General features: G+C 43.7%; 1 protein-coding gene across 3 annotated transcripts in view; it reads left to right on the forward strand.

Moving 5' to 3' along the window:
* The window catches only part of SNX30 (sorting nexin family member 30), a 108,112-nt gene that overhangs the window by 63,353 nt on the left and 22,236 nt on the right, over nt 1–22,523 (forward strand). For 2 of the 3 annotated variants that reach the window (XM_004747824.3, XM_013053870.2), the window contains exons 4-6: nt 6,742–6,900; nt 10,292–10,487; nt 11,893–12,092. In XM_004747824.3, coding sequence (XP_004747881.1) covers nt 6,742–6,900; nt 10,292–10,487; nt 11,893–12,092 — 555 coding nt within the window. Of the gene's footprint in view, nt 1–6,741; nt 6,901–10,291; nt 10,488–11,892; nt 12,093–12,201; nt 12,776–22,523 lie in introns of those variants that run through there. The other variant, XM_004747825.3, reaches the window with a different exon arrangement.

Below are 22,523 nucleotides of genomic sequence, written 5' to 3' on the forward strand. Positions count from 1 at the left end.
ACCATCGTTTGGGCATCAGACCGAATCATGCGTTAGACTTGTGCATTCCTGAACTGCCCCTGAACCCTTGGTTCATCCGTCTTTCTAATGTGGTGCCCTTCCTACATGATTTGAATGACTGTAACTTCACAGAACATTTCAACATCCGGTTGTAAGGTCCCCATCTCCATCTCCGCCTGCCAATATACTCTGTTTCCCGAGCTTTTCTGGCTATTGGCACATGTTCTATTTTTCAAGATGAACTTTAAGAGTCTTTGAATTAGTTGGAACATTTGGGAGAATGGATTCCTATTTCATTGTGTTTGTTTATGTTATGTTAGTCACCACACAGTGTATCATTAGTTTTTGATGTTGTGTTCCGTGATTCATTGTTTGCATTATAACACCCAGTGCTCCATGCAATCTGTGCCCTCTTTAATAGCCGTCATCAGGCTTTTGCCAACTCAAGTCAGCTGTGGTTAAAAATATGTGAGGATTCCTGAGCTTTCAGATTCTGCTGCTGTGTTAGGAGTGTGGAATGAAGCGCCCCTCTTACCTGGGCTTCAGTGGAACCATGTGAAGTCCTAAGTGAACAGTCAGCCAGACTGTGGTTCCGGGAAAGAACCCACATTCTTTCATTTTCCTCTCCCGATGGGCCGTCCTGAGGCCTGTTTCCAGCCCCTGTGGCTCCGAACTTGGGAAGCTTCTGGGGTTGTCCTGGGGAAACCCAGCCCCTGACTTCCTAGACCACTCTTTCCTTCGCCTGAACAGAATCACAAGATGGTCAGTATGGCTTGACTTTTCTCTCAGTTCAGTCTTTTCTGCCTTGCACCTTTAACAGATTCTGGCCTGTTTGATCTTTTCTGGTGCTGCGGCATATATGTATTTTTTCTTTTTACATTGCTTCATCGCTCTTTAATTTGAAAAGCAGAAATGCTCATATCACTTCATCCTCGAATATTTGGAGCCAACTCTTCATTATGAACCCAGAGGTTGGTTTTAACACTACTTCTTTTACTGGGGCACACCTCATTACAACAATAGATATGCTTTGTGATTTGATGGGCACGTGTAGATTTTGGAGATGAAGCAAATACATTTATTAAACTCTTCGGTGTTTAATTGCACTTGGAAATTTACTGTTTGCTTCAGGTTTTATGAAGGAAGCTTTGTTGGAAGGATGCATTTCCTATCTACCCAGTTTGTTTGGGGTAGTGGTAAGCTCATAGGAATTAATAAGAAATTTGTAATGCAAAAGCTGTTTGTCTTAATATGAAATAATCAGTTAAAACTCTAACTTCATTTTCTAGTTGGTTCCTCCTTTTTTTGTACTGTTAAAAAAAAAAAAAGCATATACATGCTTTTAGCTTACCAGTAGGTAAGTTAATAAGTAGTTGAACACTGATTGAACTTTGAAGTACTTCAAATTAAACTGGGCTTGATGGTGGTTTTTATGGAGAGGAGGTTTTTAAGTGTAATGCTCTTTTATTTATTTGTTATTTTTTCTTAGGAGCCATATTCTCTGTTTTTTTGATAAGGATAGGAAAAATAGTTTTCTGTCATGTAGTGGGTATGTTGCTGAATATTTGTTTAACTGGAATTTGCAATTAATTGCAAATTGATATTTGTTAAAGCAGCAGTTTAAATGCTGACAAGAGGAAGTTGGATCATTTCAAGATTGAGCAATGGAAATCTTTGTGCAGATTTCACACTCCAAAATAGTAGCTTTCCATGACAATCTACAGGAAGTATGCTTTTGTTTCACAGATTATAAGATATTTTCTTTTAAACTATTATGAAATATAATACATATGAAAGTGCTTGACCAAAGTATCAAGTGCTATAAAAATGTAAATATTTTGTAAGGTTAAACCTTGAAATATTTAATAGGTTATTATATGCTTTGCAAGTAGGATTCTTTTAAAATATATTTTTTAAAGATTTTATTCATGTATTTGAGAGAGAGAGAACACAAGTGGGATGGGGCAGAGGGAGAGGGAGGCGCAGCCTCCCCACTGAGCAGGGAGCCAGATGTGGGGCTCCATCCTGGGACTCCAGGATCATGACCTGAGCCGAAGGCAGATACTTAGCTGAGCCACCTAGGTGCCCCACAAATGGGATTTTTTGTAGGTTCCAAGATATACATGCGTGTATAGTTTTAAAAAAAAATCTTTTCATAATGGAAAATGTCAGAAATACTGAAGTAGAGTGATTCAGTGCAATGAGACCCCCCCCCCCACCACGTACTCACCGCCCAATTCCAACATTTAGCCCCAGTGGCCAGTCTTGTTTCATCTCTGTCCTTATCCACACCCTCACCCTCATACTGGGTAAGATTTCTTCTTTTTAAAAAGTGATTTTCATCACCTTATATTCTGGAGGCCAGGAGTCCAGACAGAAGTTTATCACCTTATATTCTGGAGGCCAGGAGTCCAGAATTGGTCTCTGTGGATTAATATCCCCGTGCTGCATTCCTCACAGAAGCTCCGGGGGGACTTGGTTCCTTGACTTTTCCTGCTTCTAGAGGCTCCCACTTTCCTTGGCTCATGGCCCCTTTCACCATCGTCAAAGCTGGCAGCACAGAGTCCTCTCTCCTCTCTGACTTCGGCTTCCATCACCACAGCTTTGTTTTTTTTTTTAATTGAGGTAAAATTTGAATAATGTAAAATTCACCATTTTAAGAAGTGTACAACTCTGTGGCTTTTAGTGCATTCACGATGTTTTTCAGTCAGCACCCTTATGTGATTCCAGAATATGTTCATCCCCCACAGAAGAATCCCATACTCATGAAGCAGTCACTTCTCATTCCCCATTTCCCCCACCCAACTATTATAAATCATGCTATTTGCACTTGATTGTACAAGTCTTGTTGTACAAGTCTTGTTAATTGTACGAGTCTTCGTTTGAACACTTGCTTTCAGTTATTTGGGCTGCATGCCAAGGAATGGAATTCTGGATCCTATGCTAATCTTACACCTAATTTTTATTTAATTTAATTAATTTATTTATTTGAGAGAGAGAAAGATCACAAGTAGGCGGAGAGGCAGGCAGAGAGAGAGAGAGGGAAGCAGGCTCCCTGCTGAGCAGAGAGCCCGACATGGGGCTCGATCCCAGGACCCTAAGATCATGACCTGGGCCGAAGGCAGAGGCTCAACCCACTGAGCCACCCAGGTGCCCCGTACACTTAATTTTTTAAGGAGCTACCAAGCTGTTTTCCACAGAGACCACACCATTTTACATTCTCACCAACCATGGAAGATGTTTCCAATTTCTCCACGTACTTTTTTTTTTTTTTTCCTCTTTTATAGCCATCCTAGTGGGTGTGAAAAGGTATGGATCCCAGAGGGTTTTTAAAAAAACATTTTGGCCTCAAAGATGTATGGAAATTCTACCCTTTGGTCCACTCCCTTTCTGCCTTCCGTTCTCGGTGTTTACAGGGTCATAAAAACAGCTGGCACGCGTGCGGCGTCTGCCATGTGCTTGGAGCTGTGCTGAGCCCTTCACTTGCAACAGCTCAGTCACAGTCCAGAGAGGCCCTGATTTCATCAGCAACCCAGATTCCTATGCATTAAGAAACCAGAAGGTAATTATAAATGTGACACTGAGAGGAGGCGTGTCCCCTTTAAGGCTCGAAATAGGAAGAAACAAATTTCCGAAGCCATGTACATTTGGGCATAATAATGCTTAGAAAGAAATTCTGTTTGTAGAAGGATTCACCCCAGGGTTCCTTTAAATAGCCAGCTTCTCTGATTCATTAAACTTCAAGTTCAATGTACTAAGCCTGAAGAACGAATAACTATTTCAGGAGATTATCTGTTCTGTTAAATGAGGAGCACCTCGCCACTTATTTGCTCATTATGCTTTCCTCCCAAGACCTGTTCAGCATAAGCAAACCAGAGCGTGCTCCCCAGGACTCATGAAGTGAAGAGCAGGAAAACATCCACTGGATTTGGTCATTAGAAAGCCATCGGCCGTCTTTAAAAGAGTGGTCTGCAGTGGGTAGGGACAAGGCAGAGAAATGCAGCATCCGAAGGCAGAACCAAAGACAGCTTTGTTCCGGGGCGGAGGCAGGTTGGGGGTTGAGACATGGATGGAAGGAGTAGAAGTTAAGACAAATGATTCTTTCAGGAAGGTTGAGTGAGCCCCAAAGAAGAGTGGAGAAGAGGATGTAAGGTCAAGGGATATTTGAGTTTATTATTTTGGGGTAGAAAGAGAACCAGCTACGTATTTGTAGACTCAGGAACAGAGCCGGGTGAGGAGGAAATGTTGAAAATACAGGGAAAAGAAGGTATGATTAATTGATGAGAGCACGTGCTTGCGAGTGAATTAATGGGGCAAAGACACAGAAGAGTTAGCCTTGTGGTGTGTTGGGGGTGGGGATTGTTGTTCACAGGGACCTGCGAAATGGAGAGGAGATGGGTTTCTGTGGAGGAAGCAAAATGGTCAGGAAATGTGTATGTGATGCCCTTACACCTGGTTCCTCTGTCGGAGAAATGGTGCTGTGCTTTGCGTGAAAGGTTGGGGTTAAGTGAGGGTTTAAGAAGAATTCCTAAGGGAATGGGAGAACTGTTGAGAACAAAGAAGTCATCCTAAAGAACAACCATACCCTATTAAGACAGATTCCCTGGTGCTTTTGACTGGGCCAGAACACTGGTCTGGATGGCCCTGTGCATCTGACCCAGGACCCGTTTCTAATATTCTCCCCAGACGTAAGCTCTGCCAGGCATCTTAAGTTGGACGTGTTGTCTCCATGGGGCTCTGTAATCTTATGCCTGACTCTGCTCCCCTCTCTTTCTTCATTTCCATACCTTTCCACCATGCCCTCTGGAACTCCGGTCTGGTTAAAAAACAACAACAACAACAAACCTGTCAGTGTAGCTTCTTCTCTGTGCCCTGCCACCATCTCAAGATGGAACTGGACGTGGCCATCCCCAAAGATTAGTAGTTCCCGAAGCTGCTGCCCCTCCAACAGCAAAGACCCCTCTCCGAACTTTTGTTGGTGCTTCTCTGGGGCAGGAATTATGTGAAGCATGTTCAGTCTTGTAGCTAAATTAATACTCGTGACAACCCTGACAAGCTGGCACTGTTGTTACCTATTTTTTGCAAACGAAGAAGAAACTGAGGTACCAGGAGATTGTAGAACTTGACCGAAGACAGCTTGTCAGAAGGAGAAAGAGTGAACCCACGGTCTCTCTTCTGGAGATGGAAAATGTCCTGACTTTCCAGAGCTCTTCCAAGTGCTTCATTCCAGGGCTGTTGATAGAGCCAGTCTCCAAATCTTTGAACGGGTTCTAGGTTGGGATCGCTTCTTGATTTCTCCACTCCACATACCTTAGGATTCCACTTCTTCGGGTTGGTGACGTCCCTGCGTCTGTTTTCGTGTGCATGTGTGTGCGCTTGAAGGTTTATAATTTAAAGGAAATGAACCAGGGCCCCCTGGGTGGCTCATTCAGTTACACATCTACATTTGGCTCCAGTCATGATCCCAGGGTCCTGGGATAGAGCCCCACGTTGGGCTGCCAGATCAGCAGGGAGCCTGCTTCTCCCTCTCCCTCTGCCCCGGCTCTCTCTCTCTTTCTCTCTTTCTCAAATAAATGAATAAAAATCTTAAAAAAAATTAAAGAAACAGACCTCTTTCTTACCAGAATATGGGGCAGAAGGAGGTTGTGGCCTTAAACCTTGTTTCATCCTCACTTATACTTGTTCTGTTCTTTGTTTTGCTTTTGTTTCTTTCTTCCCCCTTTATTCTGACCACCCTCATGGGTGTGGACTGGTATCTCACTGTGGTTTGTGTTTGTAGTTCCCTAATGACTCATGACGTTGAACATTTTTTCAGGTGCTCGTTGGCCATTTGTAGATCTTTGGAAAAATATATACCAGTTGTTTGCCCAATTTTTAATGTAAATGTTCTTTTAATACTTCATCACCAAACATGTTCAAATTACACACTAGTAGATAATCTCTCTCTCTGTCTCTGGTGGTAGTAATGAGGAAGGGCTTTTAATCAAGCATTTAATGAAGCTACTATGGAAATAGGTCAAAGCTCAAAGATCCCTTAGTAACCAGGTAGTTTTAAATTGCCTGCAGTATTGCCTTGAAGCCAACATTCCGGAGACATTTGTTTGAGTAAGGGGAGCAAAGGAAATTACATTTTTAAGAACTTTTGAGTGTAAACCTAGACAAAAGGTTGGCTTGGAAAAGGTATTTTTTAGATACGTAGGTTTGCCCAATATACTTCTTCCTCCATACACCAAGTTCTTTCACCCCTTGAGCTGGGGTTGGAATGTGAATCTATTTAAATGCATTTTTGTGTGGTTAATGTTGTCTGCCTTCTTTCCTTAGACTGTCTTTCTGGCCCTGACTTTCTCATTATACCACGTGTGCCTTAAGCAATGTATAGAGAGCTGGACCTTAGGATTTACACTCGTCCTTGTGCGGGAGTCATGCTAATCCCTGTTTTGTTCCAACTTTAGTATATGTGCTGCCAAAGGGAGCAATATTGGATTTACTGGATACACATTGACTGACTGTTTTCTGACCAGGGGCTGGTCCCTAGCATTTTACTTCTTGGGTTATTATAAAGCTGAGAAGGGTAGCTGTGATTCAACTCCACCTATATGTTTCAGGATGGTTTATACTGATGACTAAGTAAAATTCCAACCGAATAGGGAGTCTGTTCTTGGACAGAATTGTTTGCTAGCATGTGGCTTTTCTTTCCACTGTCGTATCAAGTACTCAATGTTTTTCTTCCTATCTTTGTAGCCGCTTCCTGAGAAGTTTGTGGTGAAAGGTGTTGTAGATCGTTTTTCAGAAGAGTTTGTGGAGACCAGAAGAAAAGCTTTGGATAAATTCCTAAAAAGAATTACAGACCATCCCGTGCTTTCTTTCAATGAACACTTCAATGTTTTCCTTACTGCTAAGGTAAGAACAGAATTGTTCATATTCTTCCCCCAAATTAGGATTCTTTGGGCTTTCTCGGAAGCTACTTTGATCTCTCACAGACCACCTTCATGAATGGCCCACTACAATAGGTGTCATTGAATTGCTCTGTGTTTTGGTGTTCATTTGCATCAGCATGGTTTCCATGTGTAGCATTCAGGAGAAGCACCCCTTTGTATCAGCAGGGGAAGACAGAGTATTCCCACTCACCAGAAGGAGGGGTAAGTGTTTCCTTAAACTCTTGACGCATTGAGACCACTCTGACCAACAGTGGGCCGAAGGAACAGAGCGAAAGAACATCTAGTGAGTGGTTTGGTAAGGATGTTCTTCCAGGAACCCTGTGAGAGCTGACTCCTAACCTCATTTTACAGATGAGGAAACTGAAGTTCAAGGAGTCGGTACATGTTCAAGGGGCATCACTAGGCTTTGAGGTTGGGTCTGTATGGCTTTGGAAGCCACACTTCCCCTCTGTATTAGACAGCCCCACCGCGACGAGCTCAGCTACTTGCCCATGGCCACGTTCCCATTGGGTGGGCATTTTCCAAGCATTTGCAGAGAAACGTTTGGGTCCCACACAGTTGCCAGGTTCTGTGTGTTCACACCCACGTTGGTCATTCCCTGGCTTCTCTGTGCACTCCAGGTTTGGCAGAACAGGCAGGAAGTCAGAGGTGCTCTGCCCTAAGTGTCTGCAGAAATGGGATCTCAAGCCCAGACTCTCATGCCAGCTCCTTGTAGCCACGTCTGTTTACCTTCGTGAATCACATTCCTATCCTTGGGCCATGGGTGCTCTGTTCCGTGTTGGCAAGGGTGTTGAGGCTCGAGGACCTCCCAGTTTTCTGTTTTCAGAATGGCAAAATTGAGAAATATTTGCAGATACTATCAGCTGACGTTAAAGATTTTAGGGAGGGTATCGTTCCCCAGACAATGGAAACCACATGGTGAAGTCCTTTAGTATTTTTTTTTAAACCACCATTGACATTTTTTTTAAGCCCCACCAATGACCTTCCCATTCATCTCTTTTTTCCTAGAGGCCCATTCCCGCCCCCCAACAACATCAAACTCGTGTTCTGTTTCAAAATAAGTATTTCCTGGTGAGCAGATCCTCAGATACCGTTCTTAACGCAGAGTAAAATCCATCCGATTTTCCAGCAAGCCTCATGCATGCATGGTTCAGGCTGTAGACCTGGTAGGCCCCAGGTCATTAGGAATCTATGTGGTGGGTAGAGAGGAAAAGTGTGTGTGTGTGTGTGTGTGTGTGGTGTGGTATTTATCTGTAGGCCATATAAATGATTAAAACAAAAAATGTCCTTCAGTGTCTTAACCACAGTCCAACTTCCTGTGAGTGAGTGCTGGGGTGTTCGCTCTAACACAGAACAAATCCTAGCCTAGTTCAGTATTATTTGCTCAACTGAATGTACTAAATAACCCCATCTTTTTCTTTTTTTCTTTAGATTGTGGTAAAATACGTAAAAAATTTACCATTCTAACCATTTTAAGCTATTCACAACTAATATTCAGTATATTCACAACTAATCTCCAGAACTTTCTCATCTTGTGAAACTAAAACGTGGTGCTCTCCTGTGCTCTGTGATACCACCGGAGCTCCCCATCTCCCCCTCCCCGGGCTCCCCATCTTCTAATACCCCTTGAGTAACATGGTCCTGTTCTTAGGTGAGGCCTTGACATATTCTGCCACAGTGAAGGCAGAAGCATTCCTCCTTCTCGCGATAACCTGATGTTATCACAAACCAGGAGTGTCTTTGGAAGAAGCCAGTAATGCTGGGAGAGGTGGGGGGACGCTCAGTACCGCCTGCGTTCAGATCAGTGTTTTCATCTTTGGCAGAAAGTGTGTAGCAGTGAGAGAGGGATACCAAGTAACTCCATTCAGAGTATCGACTTGGTTAACGGGGAGGTTCTCTTGTCAGCCTCTACTTGGAGTAGAGCCTCTGTGGTCCAGTGAGCCCGTTTGGATCTAGCCGTGCTCCAGACAACACTGTGGAAGCAATGCCAGTAATGGCAAGGCTTCTGTTACCGTCTTGTGAAAGCCAGGTGTCTACAGGGACGTTTGCTTGTCCAGGGTACATGAAGCTAGAAGGGGAGATGGAATCTTTAGAACATTCTCTCAGGCCAGGTAGCCTGACTTTGAAAGGAAGAAGAGAAATGGAGGAGGGGAGCTGGAGGAAATTGCTGCTGTTGTGAAGCTGGGTGAACCCTGGGTATGTATCACCACTGAAGGATTAGACGTTGAAGATACAGGCAGGAGAAGGAATGGTTGATGGGCAGGGGCCTTGCTTGTCAGTGAGGTGTAGCTAGGAAAGAGTGGAATCAAAAGTCAAAGTGAAGGCCTCCGCTGCCTAAGGAAGGAGGAAGTGAAATCAGGAGTGGTCTATGCTTCAGACACTTGTGGAGACCAGAGCCTGTGATTATGGCCGTCAGATGGGAGGGGGCTGCTAGTCATCTGGGTTAAGCGTGATTCCCTCTTCTCAACTCCATCCCTAAACCAGACAAGGTGACCAGAAAGCAATGGCCTTGTGCCTTGTTCTCTTATCTGTCTGTAGATGTGCTCTGCTCGGACCAGGAATTCCTGTTCTGTGTGTGTTGAGGGTGGATATAAGGAGCAGACGCCCGATCTTCTGTAGAACCACTTTTGAAGGCCCCATTAAGGAGGTGATGTCGAACAATGTGAAGGTGCCGTAGCTTCCTCCTGGAGTTGGAGGACAGGAGGACATTCATTTGACCTGGCAGACTGATACACATTTTAAATTTAGGTACAATGGATCGTGTAGCTCAGCAGATTTCCCGAGCGTGCCCTGACCAAGATGTTCAGGATAAAGTGCTGTGTTGTTTCCAGCACCTCTCCCTGCCTTGGGCTTTCTTGCCTTGCGTTTTCTGTCACTGTTTCCTGCTTCCTGCCCTCTTCTCCCTCCTTCCTTTGTATGGTTTTGCTTGGGATATAAATAAATGAATGGAATGAACTTCAGCTCTAGAATTTTCCTCCTAAAGATAACTTAGGATATTTTGTATGAGAGTAAGGGACTTCTTCTTCTTCTTCTTTTTTTCTCTCCCAGTCAGAGGCTTTAAAGCATCATTTTAGATTTAGTGTTGAGTTTGCAGGAGAATGCACTCAGGTGAGTGAGCCAGATTAGAAAGGTAGGAGTCCGGCTCTGGAGAAAGGGTTCAGAGGTGTGCTTTTGGTGTTTCTGACAGCGAGGGGAGAGGATGGTGGTGTACGTGGTTAGTCCTCTGACTCAGCTTCTGTTTTCGGAATCTACCACTTCCAAGAAGAAACCACCCAAAGCAGTTGGTTTGACCGAGTCCCGGCTGTGGGAGTGATGGAGCCCCTTGAGACTATCTGTTCATGTGTCCTCCTTAGGACCTGAACGCATACAAGAAGCAGGGAATGGCCCTGCTGACCAGAGTGGGCGAGTCTGTCAAGCATGTCACCGGAGGCTACAAGCTGAGGAGTCGACCTCTTGAGTTCGCAGCTATTGGTGACTACTTAGATACATTTGCGCTCAAACTGGGAACCATCGACCGGATAGCTCAGAGGATCATCAAAGAAGAAATAGGTGAGCCCTTTGTGCAGACACTGATCACGCCCAGGGAGCATGTGTGCAGAAATGGCATTCCCCTTGGCTCAGCAGAATCCAACCGCAGAAACACTGGCCTGACAGAATGAGGCCACGCTTACAAAACTAATACACGAGCACAAGGGGGGGAGGGGTTCATCGTGATCAGAGGATAATTTTATGCTCCCTCCTTCGCCCTGCTCGCCAGCCTTGTGTTTGCTTTCCGCATGGCATACAGCTGCTTCTCAGCCCTGAAGCATTTCCCTTCTCTCTCTCTCAACTTTAGCTTTCAAAATGAATACATTGAGTCAACTTCCCATCATTCATAGGAATAATAATTTAAAAAACAAACTTTGGTACCTTTTTTGGCAGAAAGATGGTTTAAAAGTGTAGAGACCCGTGTCTGCCAAAGTGGTGGTTCTTTTGAGACTTCAACTTGCAGTTGACTCACCTGCCCCACCCCTGCTTCATTTCAGACCCACTCTTCCTGACCTGGGGAGTTATGAGACCTTTCTAGAACCTTCTGGATTGTTGCCACCACTCCCTCCCCACCCCTCTTGTGGTCACCTGCTTTTCTGTATCCCAGAACATTAGGGCCTTTCGTCTTCTTACACACATGTAGGCCAGAGAAACTGGAACAATGTCAATGATCCTGCTGGCACAAGATGTGAAACACACCCAAAGGGATTCTCCCGTTGTTGCCATCCATTGGTTAGTTACTAAAAAATGGCAACAGCGTATTTTTTGTAATGGCAAGAATCCTGGTGATGGGACGCCTGGGTGACTCAGTTGGCTAAGCATCTATTTTCAGCTCTTATCATGATCCCAGAGTCTTGGGATTGGGTCTCATATCGGGCTTCTTGCTCTGCGGGGAGCCTGCTTCTGCCTCTGCCTGCCACTCCCCCTGTGTGCTCTCTCCCTGTCTCTCTTTCTTGACAAATAAATAAAATCTTAAAAAAAAAAAAAAAGAAAAAGAAATCCTAGTGACAAATGTGGGCTAGATTTTTTTTGGAGGGGAAATAAATCAACATTTGCCCTGGTTTCCTGTGCTGTATGAGTAGGTGAGTGGGTATTTTTGAAGATATGCAGTGAATATAGCTCCTCCCACTTCCCCCAGAAGGCACTGTGGTCCCCATTATCCAAAAACATGGCATTCCCATTATGGGGTGAAGTCAGGTGATGTTTCATAACATCAGAAACCAGAAAATGCTGGGTTTATAGAGATTAAAAAAAAATTATAAACAATGTTGTGTTTAAAAGAGAGCATGCTTTGGTGAGTGACTGACCAAGGAAATAATATCGTGCTCTAGAGAGCTCTTGGCTACAGTTCTTACTGAGTCAGTAATACCAGGGATTGTCTTAATTACCCACCAAGTCTTAATTAGTTTCTCTTCTCCTTTTATAGAGTACCTTGTAGAGCTGCGAGAATATGGGCCTGTGTACTCCACGTGGAGTGCATTAGAGGGGGAGCTGGCCGAGCCCCTGGAGGGGGTGTCAGCTTGCATCGGCAACTGCTCCACAGCCTTGGAGGAGCTGACAGACGACATGACAGAAGACTTCCTACCTGTGCTCAGGGAATATATTTTATACTCTGACTCTATGAAGGTAAGCTGGCTCACTTCTTGTGCACTTAGGTACGTTCCTTGTTTTAGTCACTTCCAGAAAAAAATTTATTGTTGCCTATTGGCACGTGATACAGGTTTCCTTCTTCCAGGGTGGGAAGGATCATACATGTGGACTCACCTCAAAGGCATATAAATAGAGCACACGGTGAACCAAGTATGAGAAATAATTGAAGAAAAATAGTGTGGAGGAAACTCTTAATGTTCGCTAAGAGTACACGGAGGTAAAACATCTACTAAACAAGACCAGGATACTGTGAAAAAAGAACATTTGGATAATTAGAGCTCTTGGAAGTTAAAATCTGATTGGCTGAGATGAAATTGAAGAGAAAAGTTGGAAGATGAGGTTGAGGAAATCTTGGAAAGTGAAAAAAGGAAACCAAATAGTTGGAAAGTAGAACAAAAATGCAAACATACTGAAAATGTGAAAGACTGGTAAGAGATATGGAGGATTACTCTTGAAGGCTCAGCATCTGTCTGACAACAGTTCCTGAGAGAAGAAAAATGACTGACGGAAGAACTTATGAAAGAGATAATACAAAAAAATCTTCCAGAGCTGAAGGATGTGGGTTTTCAGTTAAAAAGACAAGCTGGGCTTCTGGGTGGCTCATTTGGTTAAGTGACTGCCTTCGGCTCAGGTCACAATCCTGGAGTCCCAGGATCAAGTCCTGCATTGGGCTCCCTGCTCAGCAGGGAGTCTGCTTCTCCTTCTGACCCTCCCCCTTCTCATGCTCTTTCTCTGTTTCTCATTCTCTCTCTTTCAAATAAATAAATAAAATCCTTTAAAAAATAAAATGAAAAGACATGTTGATTGCCCGGCAAAAGTAATGAAGAGAGCCAATCCACCGCATATCACTGTATAATTTTAGAATGAAAGTTATACGATTTTAAAAGCTTTTAAAGAAAGAGGGAGATGGAGGAGATGTACAGTGGAATAAGAATCAGGATGGCTTTGATCTAGCAGCAATGGACAAGAAAAGATAGGCACTGTGAGGACAAATGATTTCCAACCCCACATTCTAAATGCAGAGTAAGGATGGTATCAGATGCTTTAATGCCTGCACTAGAAACTACCCGAGCCTGCCCTTAGACCTGTTTGAGAGGACAGCTTCAGGGACTCTTACAGTGTGACACCCGTGAGAGAAAAGTGTCAGGCTTCCTGACCAACAGAAAAGATTATGTTGCACTGTGTTGAACATCCCAAGTAGCCCCTCTTCCTGTTTCCCAAAGGAGACCTCTGATTTATTGTTCTATTTTGGGAGCAGATCTAAGGCACTCCTTTTAGAAGGATCGGGGTAAGGATTGACAAGAATTTCTTGAGAGAAACTCATCAGAGAACTTTGGGTTATAAAAATGGAAAACCAGAAAAATCATGGCAATATGAAAATACTCTACACCTTAAGGAGTAAAAAGTAATGAATCAACTAGTTCATTAGTTCATTAGTTTAAAAAAAAAAAAAAAAAAAAACCTTATGGAAAATTTCAAACATACAATAGAAGCAGAGAGAATAATATGACCAATTCCCATATACCCATTACCTGTGTTCCATTTTGTTTCACCGGGTATGAACCTTTTACGGCTCTTGATACATGTTAAGTTGTGGACAATGGAAAATTTTCCTGCTAGAATGAACCATTGTCTCATGTGTACTCTATAGAGCTGAAAATAAAATACTTTCAAAGACAGGCTTGGGTCTGGATCTCACAATGGTCTGGGCAATGGTATGAATTTCCTTATCTGTAAGGTAGAAATGATGGTAGTTATGGTGATGATAAGGATAAAACTCAGAGGTGACATCATTAGCCTAAGGCAGTTTTATTGGTAATTATTGGAACTGAAGCTGAAAACCACAACTCCTGATTGTCACAAATTTCCTACTCATTTTCCTCTATTGCATTGGGTTTATTTGTTTTGTTTTGCTTTTTAATGAGACCCACACGTGGCATATTTAATTCTGTGGCTGAAACAAGTGTAGAAAGGCATTCTGGGGTGAGGGGTGGGTGGAAGGCGAGGGGAGTCAAAAGGTATGAACTTCCGGCTATCAGCAATAAGTAAGTCATGGGATGCCGTGCACAGCATGGTGACTATAGTTAATACTGCATTATATATTCTAAAGTTGCTGGGAGAGTAGATCTTAAAGTTCTTATCAAAGAAAAATTTATAGCCATGTGTGGTGATGATGTTAACTAGTCTTGTCATTTTTTTTTTTTTTAAGATTTTATTTATTTATTTGACAGAGAGAGATCACAAGTAGGCAGAGAGGCAGGCAGAGAGAGAGGAGGAAGCAGGCTCCCTGCTGAGCAGAGAGCCCGATGTGGGACTCGATCCCAGGACCCTGAGATCATGACCTGAGCCGAAGGCAGCGGCTTAACCCACTGAGCCACCCAGGCGCCCAATGTTAACTAGTCTTATGGTGATCATTTCACAAGATATATATGAATCTTTATTTTGTATACCTGAAGCTAATATAATGTTGTCTGTCAATTGCATCTCCAAAAAAGGCATCCTAACTTGCTTAAAATGTGCCAGAATATTTTGGTTTACTTATAAAGTTTTAATAGTATCTATTTTTGTGAACAAAAATAAAATTTTACAATTCCTGGGGTGTCTTTGAATTGATCTCTTGTATAGACACAGACTTCATTCAAAATGCTCTCTTAACCTTGCCAGACTGAAAATCTGATGCATACACAGTCCTGGGATATTACAATACAATTACTTTGTTCTTACATGTGGCAGGTATGTTAGTACTTAATACATATTTGTACTTGAAGCAGGATTTGAAATTGTCATTTAGCTAACTGGCATCTTTACTAAAATATTATTCTATAGTGAGGCATAAGTGTATGTGAGTAACTGAAGTTCTACATCAGAGAAACGCTTGTTTGTTTATTCTCTTTCTTTACCCCTTTGTGAGGCGTATGTATTGAGTTTCTTGTTCCCTAAGCCTGAATAAACATTAATCAGGTTAATCGGGCTGGGAGAATGGGAGTGTATACAGTATCTTCTGGGAAGGGCATAGGAAGGAGGAAGTGTTGACTGGCCATCTCTGAAACCCTAGCTCTGCCCCATTGGTGTGCAGGGCTGAGCATGATTAGAAAGGAACAAGGTCTGCCCACTCCTATTCTTTCCAAAGGGAAAGTGTCTTTGCAGAGTGGTCTGGGTAAGACAGGAGTGACTTGATGACAAAGCCAGGACTGCCTGGGTTCATGATCTCAAGTATTTTCTCCATGCAAGTCTAGACTGGCGTTCAGCTATTTCAAATCCCTAATGATGGTTGAGGTCTATGTGGCCAGGTCTAAAGACACTGGCCACACAGGGGTCTTAAGTGGTTCCCCTGCCTTAGTCTTGTGATATTGCTGCTCTGTAAGAATTCTTAGCTGAATTGTATTCCTCTGAGAGAGTCGTACAGTTCCATTTCCAAAATACCTTTCTATTTTGGGGGATAGGTGGGATTGACTTTGCTCTTCAGTATGAAAACGAAATATAAGGTAGAAAGCTTGCTGAAGGCCTGCCTGTGACATGGTCAGTATCAACTATGGCATGGTCATCCTAACTGAGCAAGGAGGGTTTGATGTGGTGACGTTTTATCAGTCTACTCCATTATGGTGGCCTTGAGTGGACCAAAGTGAGTATTCATCCTCATTGTTTGAAATGAGAGGCCTGCGCCTTAGGAATTTGAAGTAGTTGTGGGTCAGCGGAGCCCTGTATGGAGAAAATGCTGGAGATCATCGAAGCCATCTCTGAGTTTGAAAAGGTCTTGCCAGTGACTTCATCTCCTAGATCTAGATCATCATGTCTGTCTTGTTCATTGCATAGATGAAGAAATAGAGTCCCATCAATAAATCTTTTCTCTGTTGGCCCTAGTTCGAATGAGTGGCACCTTGTACCTGTGTCTTTACTCTTGGCTAAAGAGCAAACCGGATCAGTGCCTGTTTTTCGAGGCGGAGTCTCAGATTGTCTCCCTTTAAATGCACTTGTGGCCGGGTACACTCTGTTCGCTTTGGAGGCAGAAAGAAAGCACAGAAAAAGCAGGGTGTTATCGGGCCATGTGGGACACATGGACCGTGTTTGGTGAACAAATGAGTACAGCTTGTACTAGAAAGATGACCGAGGTCGTGTATTTCAAAGATGCCAGGGAGAGAGGGTGAACAGTGTGTGACAGAGAGAGGTACCAAAGTTACCCTCGGGCCCAGAACTCAAGTTAAACACCCTGAAGACATGTACATGTGAGCCCTTATATGGGATTTCACTTTCTACAGACTATGTGTGGGGAAGAAATAATTAAGATAGTGATGGGCTGGGAGAGAACATCTTAGAATCCTTACAGATTTCAGGGAATGCCTTTTGGGTACTGACATCATTATGACCAGGACACCAGTAGGAGAAGCTGTAAGAAGGTTAGAGTAGGACCACCTTATTTCCCACACTGCTTTATTCATAGAAGGTGGTTAGCAAATATTTAGTTGAATTTGACATGTGGCCAATTTGAAACATTAACAGAAATATAACTACTGGATGTCCCATATCTTGTAATTTTTCAAGAGATGGGTTTACTTATGAGTCTAGGAGCATGCTTATCTCAGAGGTTTTGCTGAATGACAAGGCTGGGTTGAGTCAAAAGAGGGTGGTAAGGAGAAGCCACACAGAGGAGGTGGCTTGGAGACTTGAAAAACATATAGGCGTTATCTGCAAGGATCAGAGCAAGGCATAGGGAAGCGCCAGTGCCAAGGTTCTAAAGCAGAAATGAGCTTGGTGTCTTTGCAGATCAAGAAAGGTGCCTTTGGATTCACAGACCTGTACCTATGGGGCTAATAATACATTATATGTTAATAAAAAAATAAAAAGTAAAGAAAGGTGCCTGTGTGAGTGGAGTTCAGCAAGCAAGGGAGCAAACTGGAAGAGGCGAGCTCAGAGAGATAGGTCAGGGCATGGACACAGCATAGTAGTAGCGTCTTAAAGGCCATGGTTGGTATGAGTCTGGGTTTTAGTCTTCGGAACACAAAAGGGAAGACATTCAGGTTTATGTAGGGGAATGACAAGATACAGTTTTCACTTTAAGAAGACGGCTGGTGCCACAGCCAGGTGAACGGGTCACAGGGCTCGAGAGTGGAGGCAGGGAGACTTTAGGGAGACCGTCACAGGGAGCCACGTAGCAGATAACTGTGTGGTAGAGCTTGGGCTGCAGTGGTGGATTAGGGTAGATTTTGGATGAAGGGCCAGTCAGACTTGCTGCCATATTAATGGGAAGTCAGAAAAGGAGGGATTGGTGATGGCTCCTGGGTTTCTGGCTTCAGTGACTGGCTGGACAGTGCTTTCATTAGGATGGGGAAGTTCGGGGAAGAGCAGATTGGGCAGTTGGGATTCAGTTTTTCTGGCCGTACTGAGTTCAAAAATGCCTTCTGGTCATTAAAGTAGAGCTGCCATGGCAGCTGGTTATGAGTTTAGTTCCGAGCGGGAACAGAAATTTGGGAGTTGTTTGCATATAGATGGCGTTTAACTCCGTGGGAGGGGAGTGGACCGTCTAGTGAGAGGAGATCCGGGTAACCAGCCTCGCTCAGGGGCATGACCATATCGAGTGGCCTACGACCTAACTAGGAGGAGGAACAAGCGGAAGAGGAAACTCAGAAGGACTGGTAGTGTAGCAGGAGGAAGAAAGTAGAGGAAGCCAAGAGAAATGTTTTTAAAAGGAACATGGTCCACAGTGACTGTTGTATTTAATAATGCGGAGGTCATTGGTGATTGTGGTTAGAGGTGTGAGATGTGGATGCAGAAGTCTGGTTTTAAAGACTTTGTTTCAAAACAGACAAACAAACAAACAAAACAACAACGTAGTTTCTCTTTGAGTTGGAGATACTTTGAACAGTGTTCCCAGATAGCTTTTTCCAGATGTCAATTATTTGCCACTTTTTTCCCAGCCTGCCCACCTTTCCCCCGTGAACCACACGGTGGAGCTAAGGAGTCGAATGACTAAGCTTCAGGTTGGCCACGTCTAGTTTCTTTGGAAACAAAAACAGATTTTATTTCTTCTTTCTTTTTTTTAAAGATAGATAGATTTATTTATTTATTTATTTATTTGAGAGAGAGAGTGAACATGGGGTGGAGGGTAGAGGAACAGAGGGAGAGGGAGAAGCTAACTCCCCACAGAGCAGGGAGCCCGACTCAGGGCTCAGTCCTAGGACCCTGAGATCAAGACCTGAGCCGAAGGCAGATGCTTAACCTACAGAGCCAGCCAGGAGCCCCCGAATCAGAAATTTTCTGGAAGATTGAGTCGGGGGGAGGTAAAAAAGGTCTTCTTTTCTAAACAAAAGTACTTAATAGATTGAGGACATAATTTCTGGAAAAATGAAGAAGCAGGATATAGACATGTACATGATCTCAAATGTTTTTTAAAAAGTTAGACAAATATATAAAAATTAGCAGTCTGAGATTCTCGTGGTGGCAGACTAGTTATATAAACTTTTTCATGAAACGCACCAAGATGACACTAGAGTGGTTTGTTTGGTCATTTGTTTGAAGTCTACGCCTGCAAAGATAAAGAACAGGAGGAGAAGAAATAGTGGCAGTGCAGTGGGGACTGGAAAGCAAACCAAGAGGTGATAAGCAACGTAGGTGACTCAAAAAACTGCCTTTGAGGCTGACTCTGGGGGAAAGAACTCAGAGACCACCTGGTTTACACTGTGGGACCCTTCAGAAATGTGGAGAATTGGCAGCACCAAGTGCCTCTGGGATGGGGTCGAGAGAGAGCTGAAGAGGAAGATGAGTCAGGAATCTACTTATGAAGAAGTTAGAGCTTCCAGTTCTGACTTCCCTCCTCACACAGAGGCCACTGTCCCTTCTGTCCTCTTGTAGAACTAGAGGCGTATTCTCTGGAGGGGTAAAACAGAAGGTCTCTGGACAGAGGGACCCTAGGCACAGTTGAGGCAGGGGGCTAAAATCCTAAAGTCAGGATGCTAAGTAAAAGATGACCAAATGCGGAGACTCCAGTCATCTTTCTCTGCTCGGCTCTCAGCCTTTTATCTTCTCTGTAAGGGTCAGAAGAGCCTTTTCTATAAGCATCTAAACAGGCCAAGAGAAGAGACTTGAAGATACTGATAATGGGGAAAGGATCCTCAATGAAAGGACCAACAGGATCCCTGTAGAGATTTGTCAACAAGCCCTCGATGTATGGAGAGCTTTCAATCAGTTTTTTTACTGTTTCCTTGGATGAGTGGGCAGACAAGGTCTCTGAATATTTAAGAGAAGATTTTAATATGAATATTAAGTTAAAAAAAAAAGAAAAACATATACTCAGTGAAACATCCTTAAGGGAGAAGAAAATCTCCAGGAAAAAAAAATCACTAATATCTTCAGAAAGAGATGTCACAACCATAAAAGAAGACTTTTTTTGGTATCTGGAGAACTAAGAGATCATGGCAATTAAAACCATGATAGAAATGAAAAAAAATTAAAAGAGAAGAAAAAGATAAGGGAATCACTTGTAAAGTGAGACAAAAAGATAGAGAATTTGAGAGAAAAAAAATATGAAAATGAGAGGATCAGATCTCAGTATCCAACATCTAAATAACAGACTGCCAGGAAGGGGAGACACAGAAATGGGAAACATCAAAGAAGTCTACTCAAGAGAAAAAAATAGAAGACATAAGGTGTACTGGTTGTGCCTGGAAGATGAGATTTCACCTCTCTTTTATGTTTTTCTTTATTTTCCAGATTTTCTGTGATAAGTATCTTTTCGAACTAGAGGGAAATGTGTGCTTTTAATATTACTCACATCGCCCTAAAACATTTAACTCATAGGTGGTCCATTTTCAATAGAACGAAGGTGGAAAAAGCTCATGTCAAAAGGGACAATCTGAGTTCAATCATTTAATCAGAAATTATGTCATCAAGACCAAGGTCAGACTCATGTTCCTGTCTACAGGGAGATACTGGCGTAGGGGGCCACTCCCAAACCAGCCACAGTGCTATGTTGGGTATTTGATTTTTATTCCCATCTGAGCATCTTTGTTACTGAACACTCAGAATTCTCCATGAATTCCCCCTTGGGATAAGCCCCTGGCATATCAGAAGAGGAACCATTCTGTTCTACAGTCTTCTACGTATGGATGAGCTGTTCCTGCTCCTCTCATCTACTTCTTCAAGCCTGTATCATATTGTCTCTCTTACAAAAAAGATTTGACTCTTAAAAACCTTCCAGACTCAAGATGGCTTTTTGGTAGCTGCTGACCTTTCGCACTGGGGGCTATCTTGGCAGCTACCTCTTCCTCATCCTGTAAGTTTGTGAGCATATAGTCTTACTGGTGGAAGACGTGAGCATGAGCTCCGGGGCTGGAGAGGGAATGTTGAGGCTTCCAGTTGATTCTGACTATTGTGGTATTTTCTTGGAAGAAAGCCAGTACAGAGATTGAAAGCCAAACTACGGAACACGTATTTGTGATTTAACTTCCACATGCTGGTATCATTGTAGTTCAGTGGTTATTATTAGCTTGTTATTAACAGTTTGGATGACCAGTATTATGTTTCCATTGTTTAACTTTTTATTATGGAAACATCCAAATGTAGAGTGGAGGTATCACAGCCCCCCATGCACCCATCAGCTGGCTCCAGCAGTTACCCACTCAGGGTCCACCCTGCTCTAGCTCTGCTCCCACCTGCTTCCAACCCCCACGCCCTGGGTTATTTTAAAGCAAATCTCAGGCAGCAGATCACTTTATACAAAAATATTTAGTACATAGCTCTAAAGTACAAGTGTTGTTTAAAACAAAGAAGAACCACATTATTATTGCACCTAAAATATCCAGTTACCATCCCTGTCCCCAGTTGTCTCAGATACTGTTTTTATAGGTATTTTTTGAAATCGTGACCCATATAAATCCATACTTCACTTGATATGTTTCTTAAGTATTTTAAAAAATCCCTCCCCATCTCTGCAATTTATTTGTTAAGGAAATGGGGTCATTCTTCCTCTCTACATTTTAAAAAAAAAAAAGCACAGCATATGAGAAAAATATATTTCATGTCTAATTAAAATCATCTTCTCATCGAGACCCTTCCTGGCTGCTTTAGGTACAATTCCGCTCCCCCCAAACCCTTGGCCCTTTATATCCTCTCGTCCTGTTTTCTTTCTCCTCTTCCACCCAGCGTCCCACACAGCTATATTCCCCGTACATTAATATATTTTCCTTTGCGATATCTGCCTCCTTTCTAGAATGTAAGCTCCATGAAAGCAAGTGTTATGTGTGTTCTGTTCTCTGTTGGATCCCCGGCACCGGGGTTCTGAACGGAGGCACATAAAGGCAGGGCAGAGACAGGGGGAGGCTGTCTTGACGGGGAAGTGGCAGAGGGTCGCAAAGGAGCAAGGAAAGTATCTCCCCCCGCTTTGCCTTTTGATTTACATTCTTGTGCTCGCTTTGGCAGCACATATACACTCTCCACCAGCATCAGAGACCCTACAAGGTTTTGGGAGCCGCTCAGGAGATGGCTAGCTTTTGCTTGTCACGCGGGGGTGGAGGGACCTCTCTGTAGCTGCTGACCGGGTCCCTTTGTTGTCTCAAGCTCAGGCCCCGTCAACCATAGGCTGGTTTGACCTGTTTTATTGACAGAACCTGTGTTGTTTGGGGCTACAAGGCTGGTCCATTCAGATCATCACCTGCTGTGTGCAAAGATGCTTTTAACAAGGATGGTAGTCTTGGTTTAGCTCAATTCAAAACCTGTTTCCCAATCTGCAGTGGGGCTGGGCTTCCACTCGGACCGGGGAACTACGCGCCTTCCTGGAATGCGGCAGGAAATGCCCAAGTCACCGCTATGAGGTTAGCAGAATGGCCTCAACCAGGCCTCTCCACTGTACCTTAGTGTTCTTGTCTATAAAATGGGGATAATATCCGTTTACTTCTTCAGGCTCCTTGTGAGTCTTTTCTGCTGTCCGGCAAGGTAGGGGATGGTGGTGCGAATCCTCCAGCAGCAGCATGAGAAGGCAGCATTCTGGCCTCTTCAGGGGACAATGGGGGTAGCAGTGGCTAAGGAGTTAGAAGCCAACCTCTCTCTGGGCCAGGGAGGGCCATGCTAACTAGGGGAGGGAGTGTAGCTGAATCCTGGGGCCCCTTCGCCTGCTGTAGGATAGGGAGAAGAGATGCATCTGATCTGTTCTAGCTGTGTGGAGCTCTAGCCATCCCTCCCCTCCTGGGGGCCTTGGCTCCCAGGGCAGAGAGTCCTGGAGCAGAACAAGGGACAGGAAGCCCCACACTGTACTGATTGGGATCCAAAGCATTGCTTGGAGAGCACTTCTAGCTTTGGTTACGAGGTTCTTGCCACACTGACAGCATCACCTGGACAACCCAACCCATGCCTAGTCTGGGTCTGTGCCTTTTCCAGTAAGATATGAGGTGTCCCGTGATGAGAGCCCACGGCAGTGAC

This window comes from Mustela putorius, unplaced genomic scaffold (assembly GCF_011764305.1).
Source record: "Mustela putorius furo isolate JIRA1106 unplaced genomic scaffold, ASM1176430v1.1 tig00000580_pilon_pilon_pilon, whole genome shotgun sequence".
NCBI classification, from domain to species: Eukaryota; Metazoa; Chordata; class Mammalia; order Carnivora; family Mustelidae; genus Mustela; species Mustela putorius.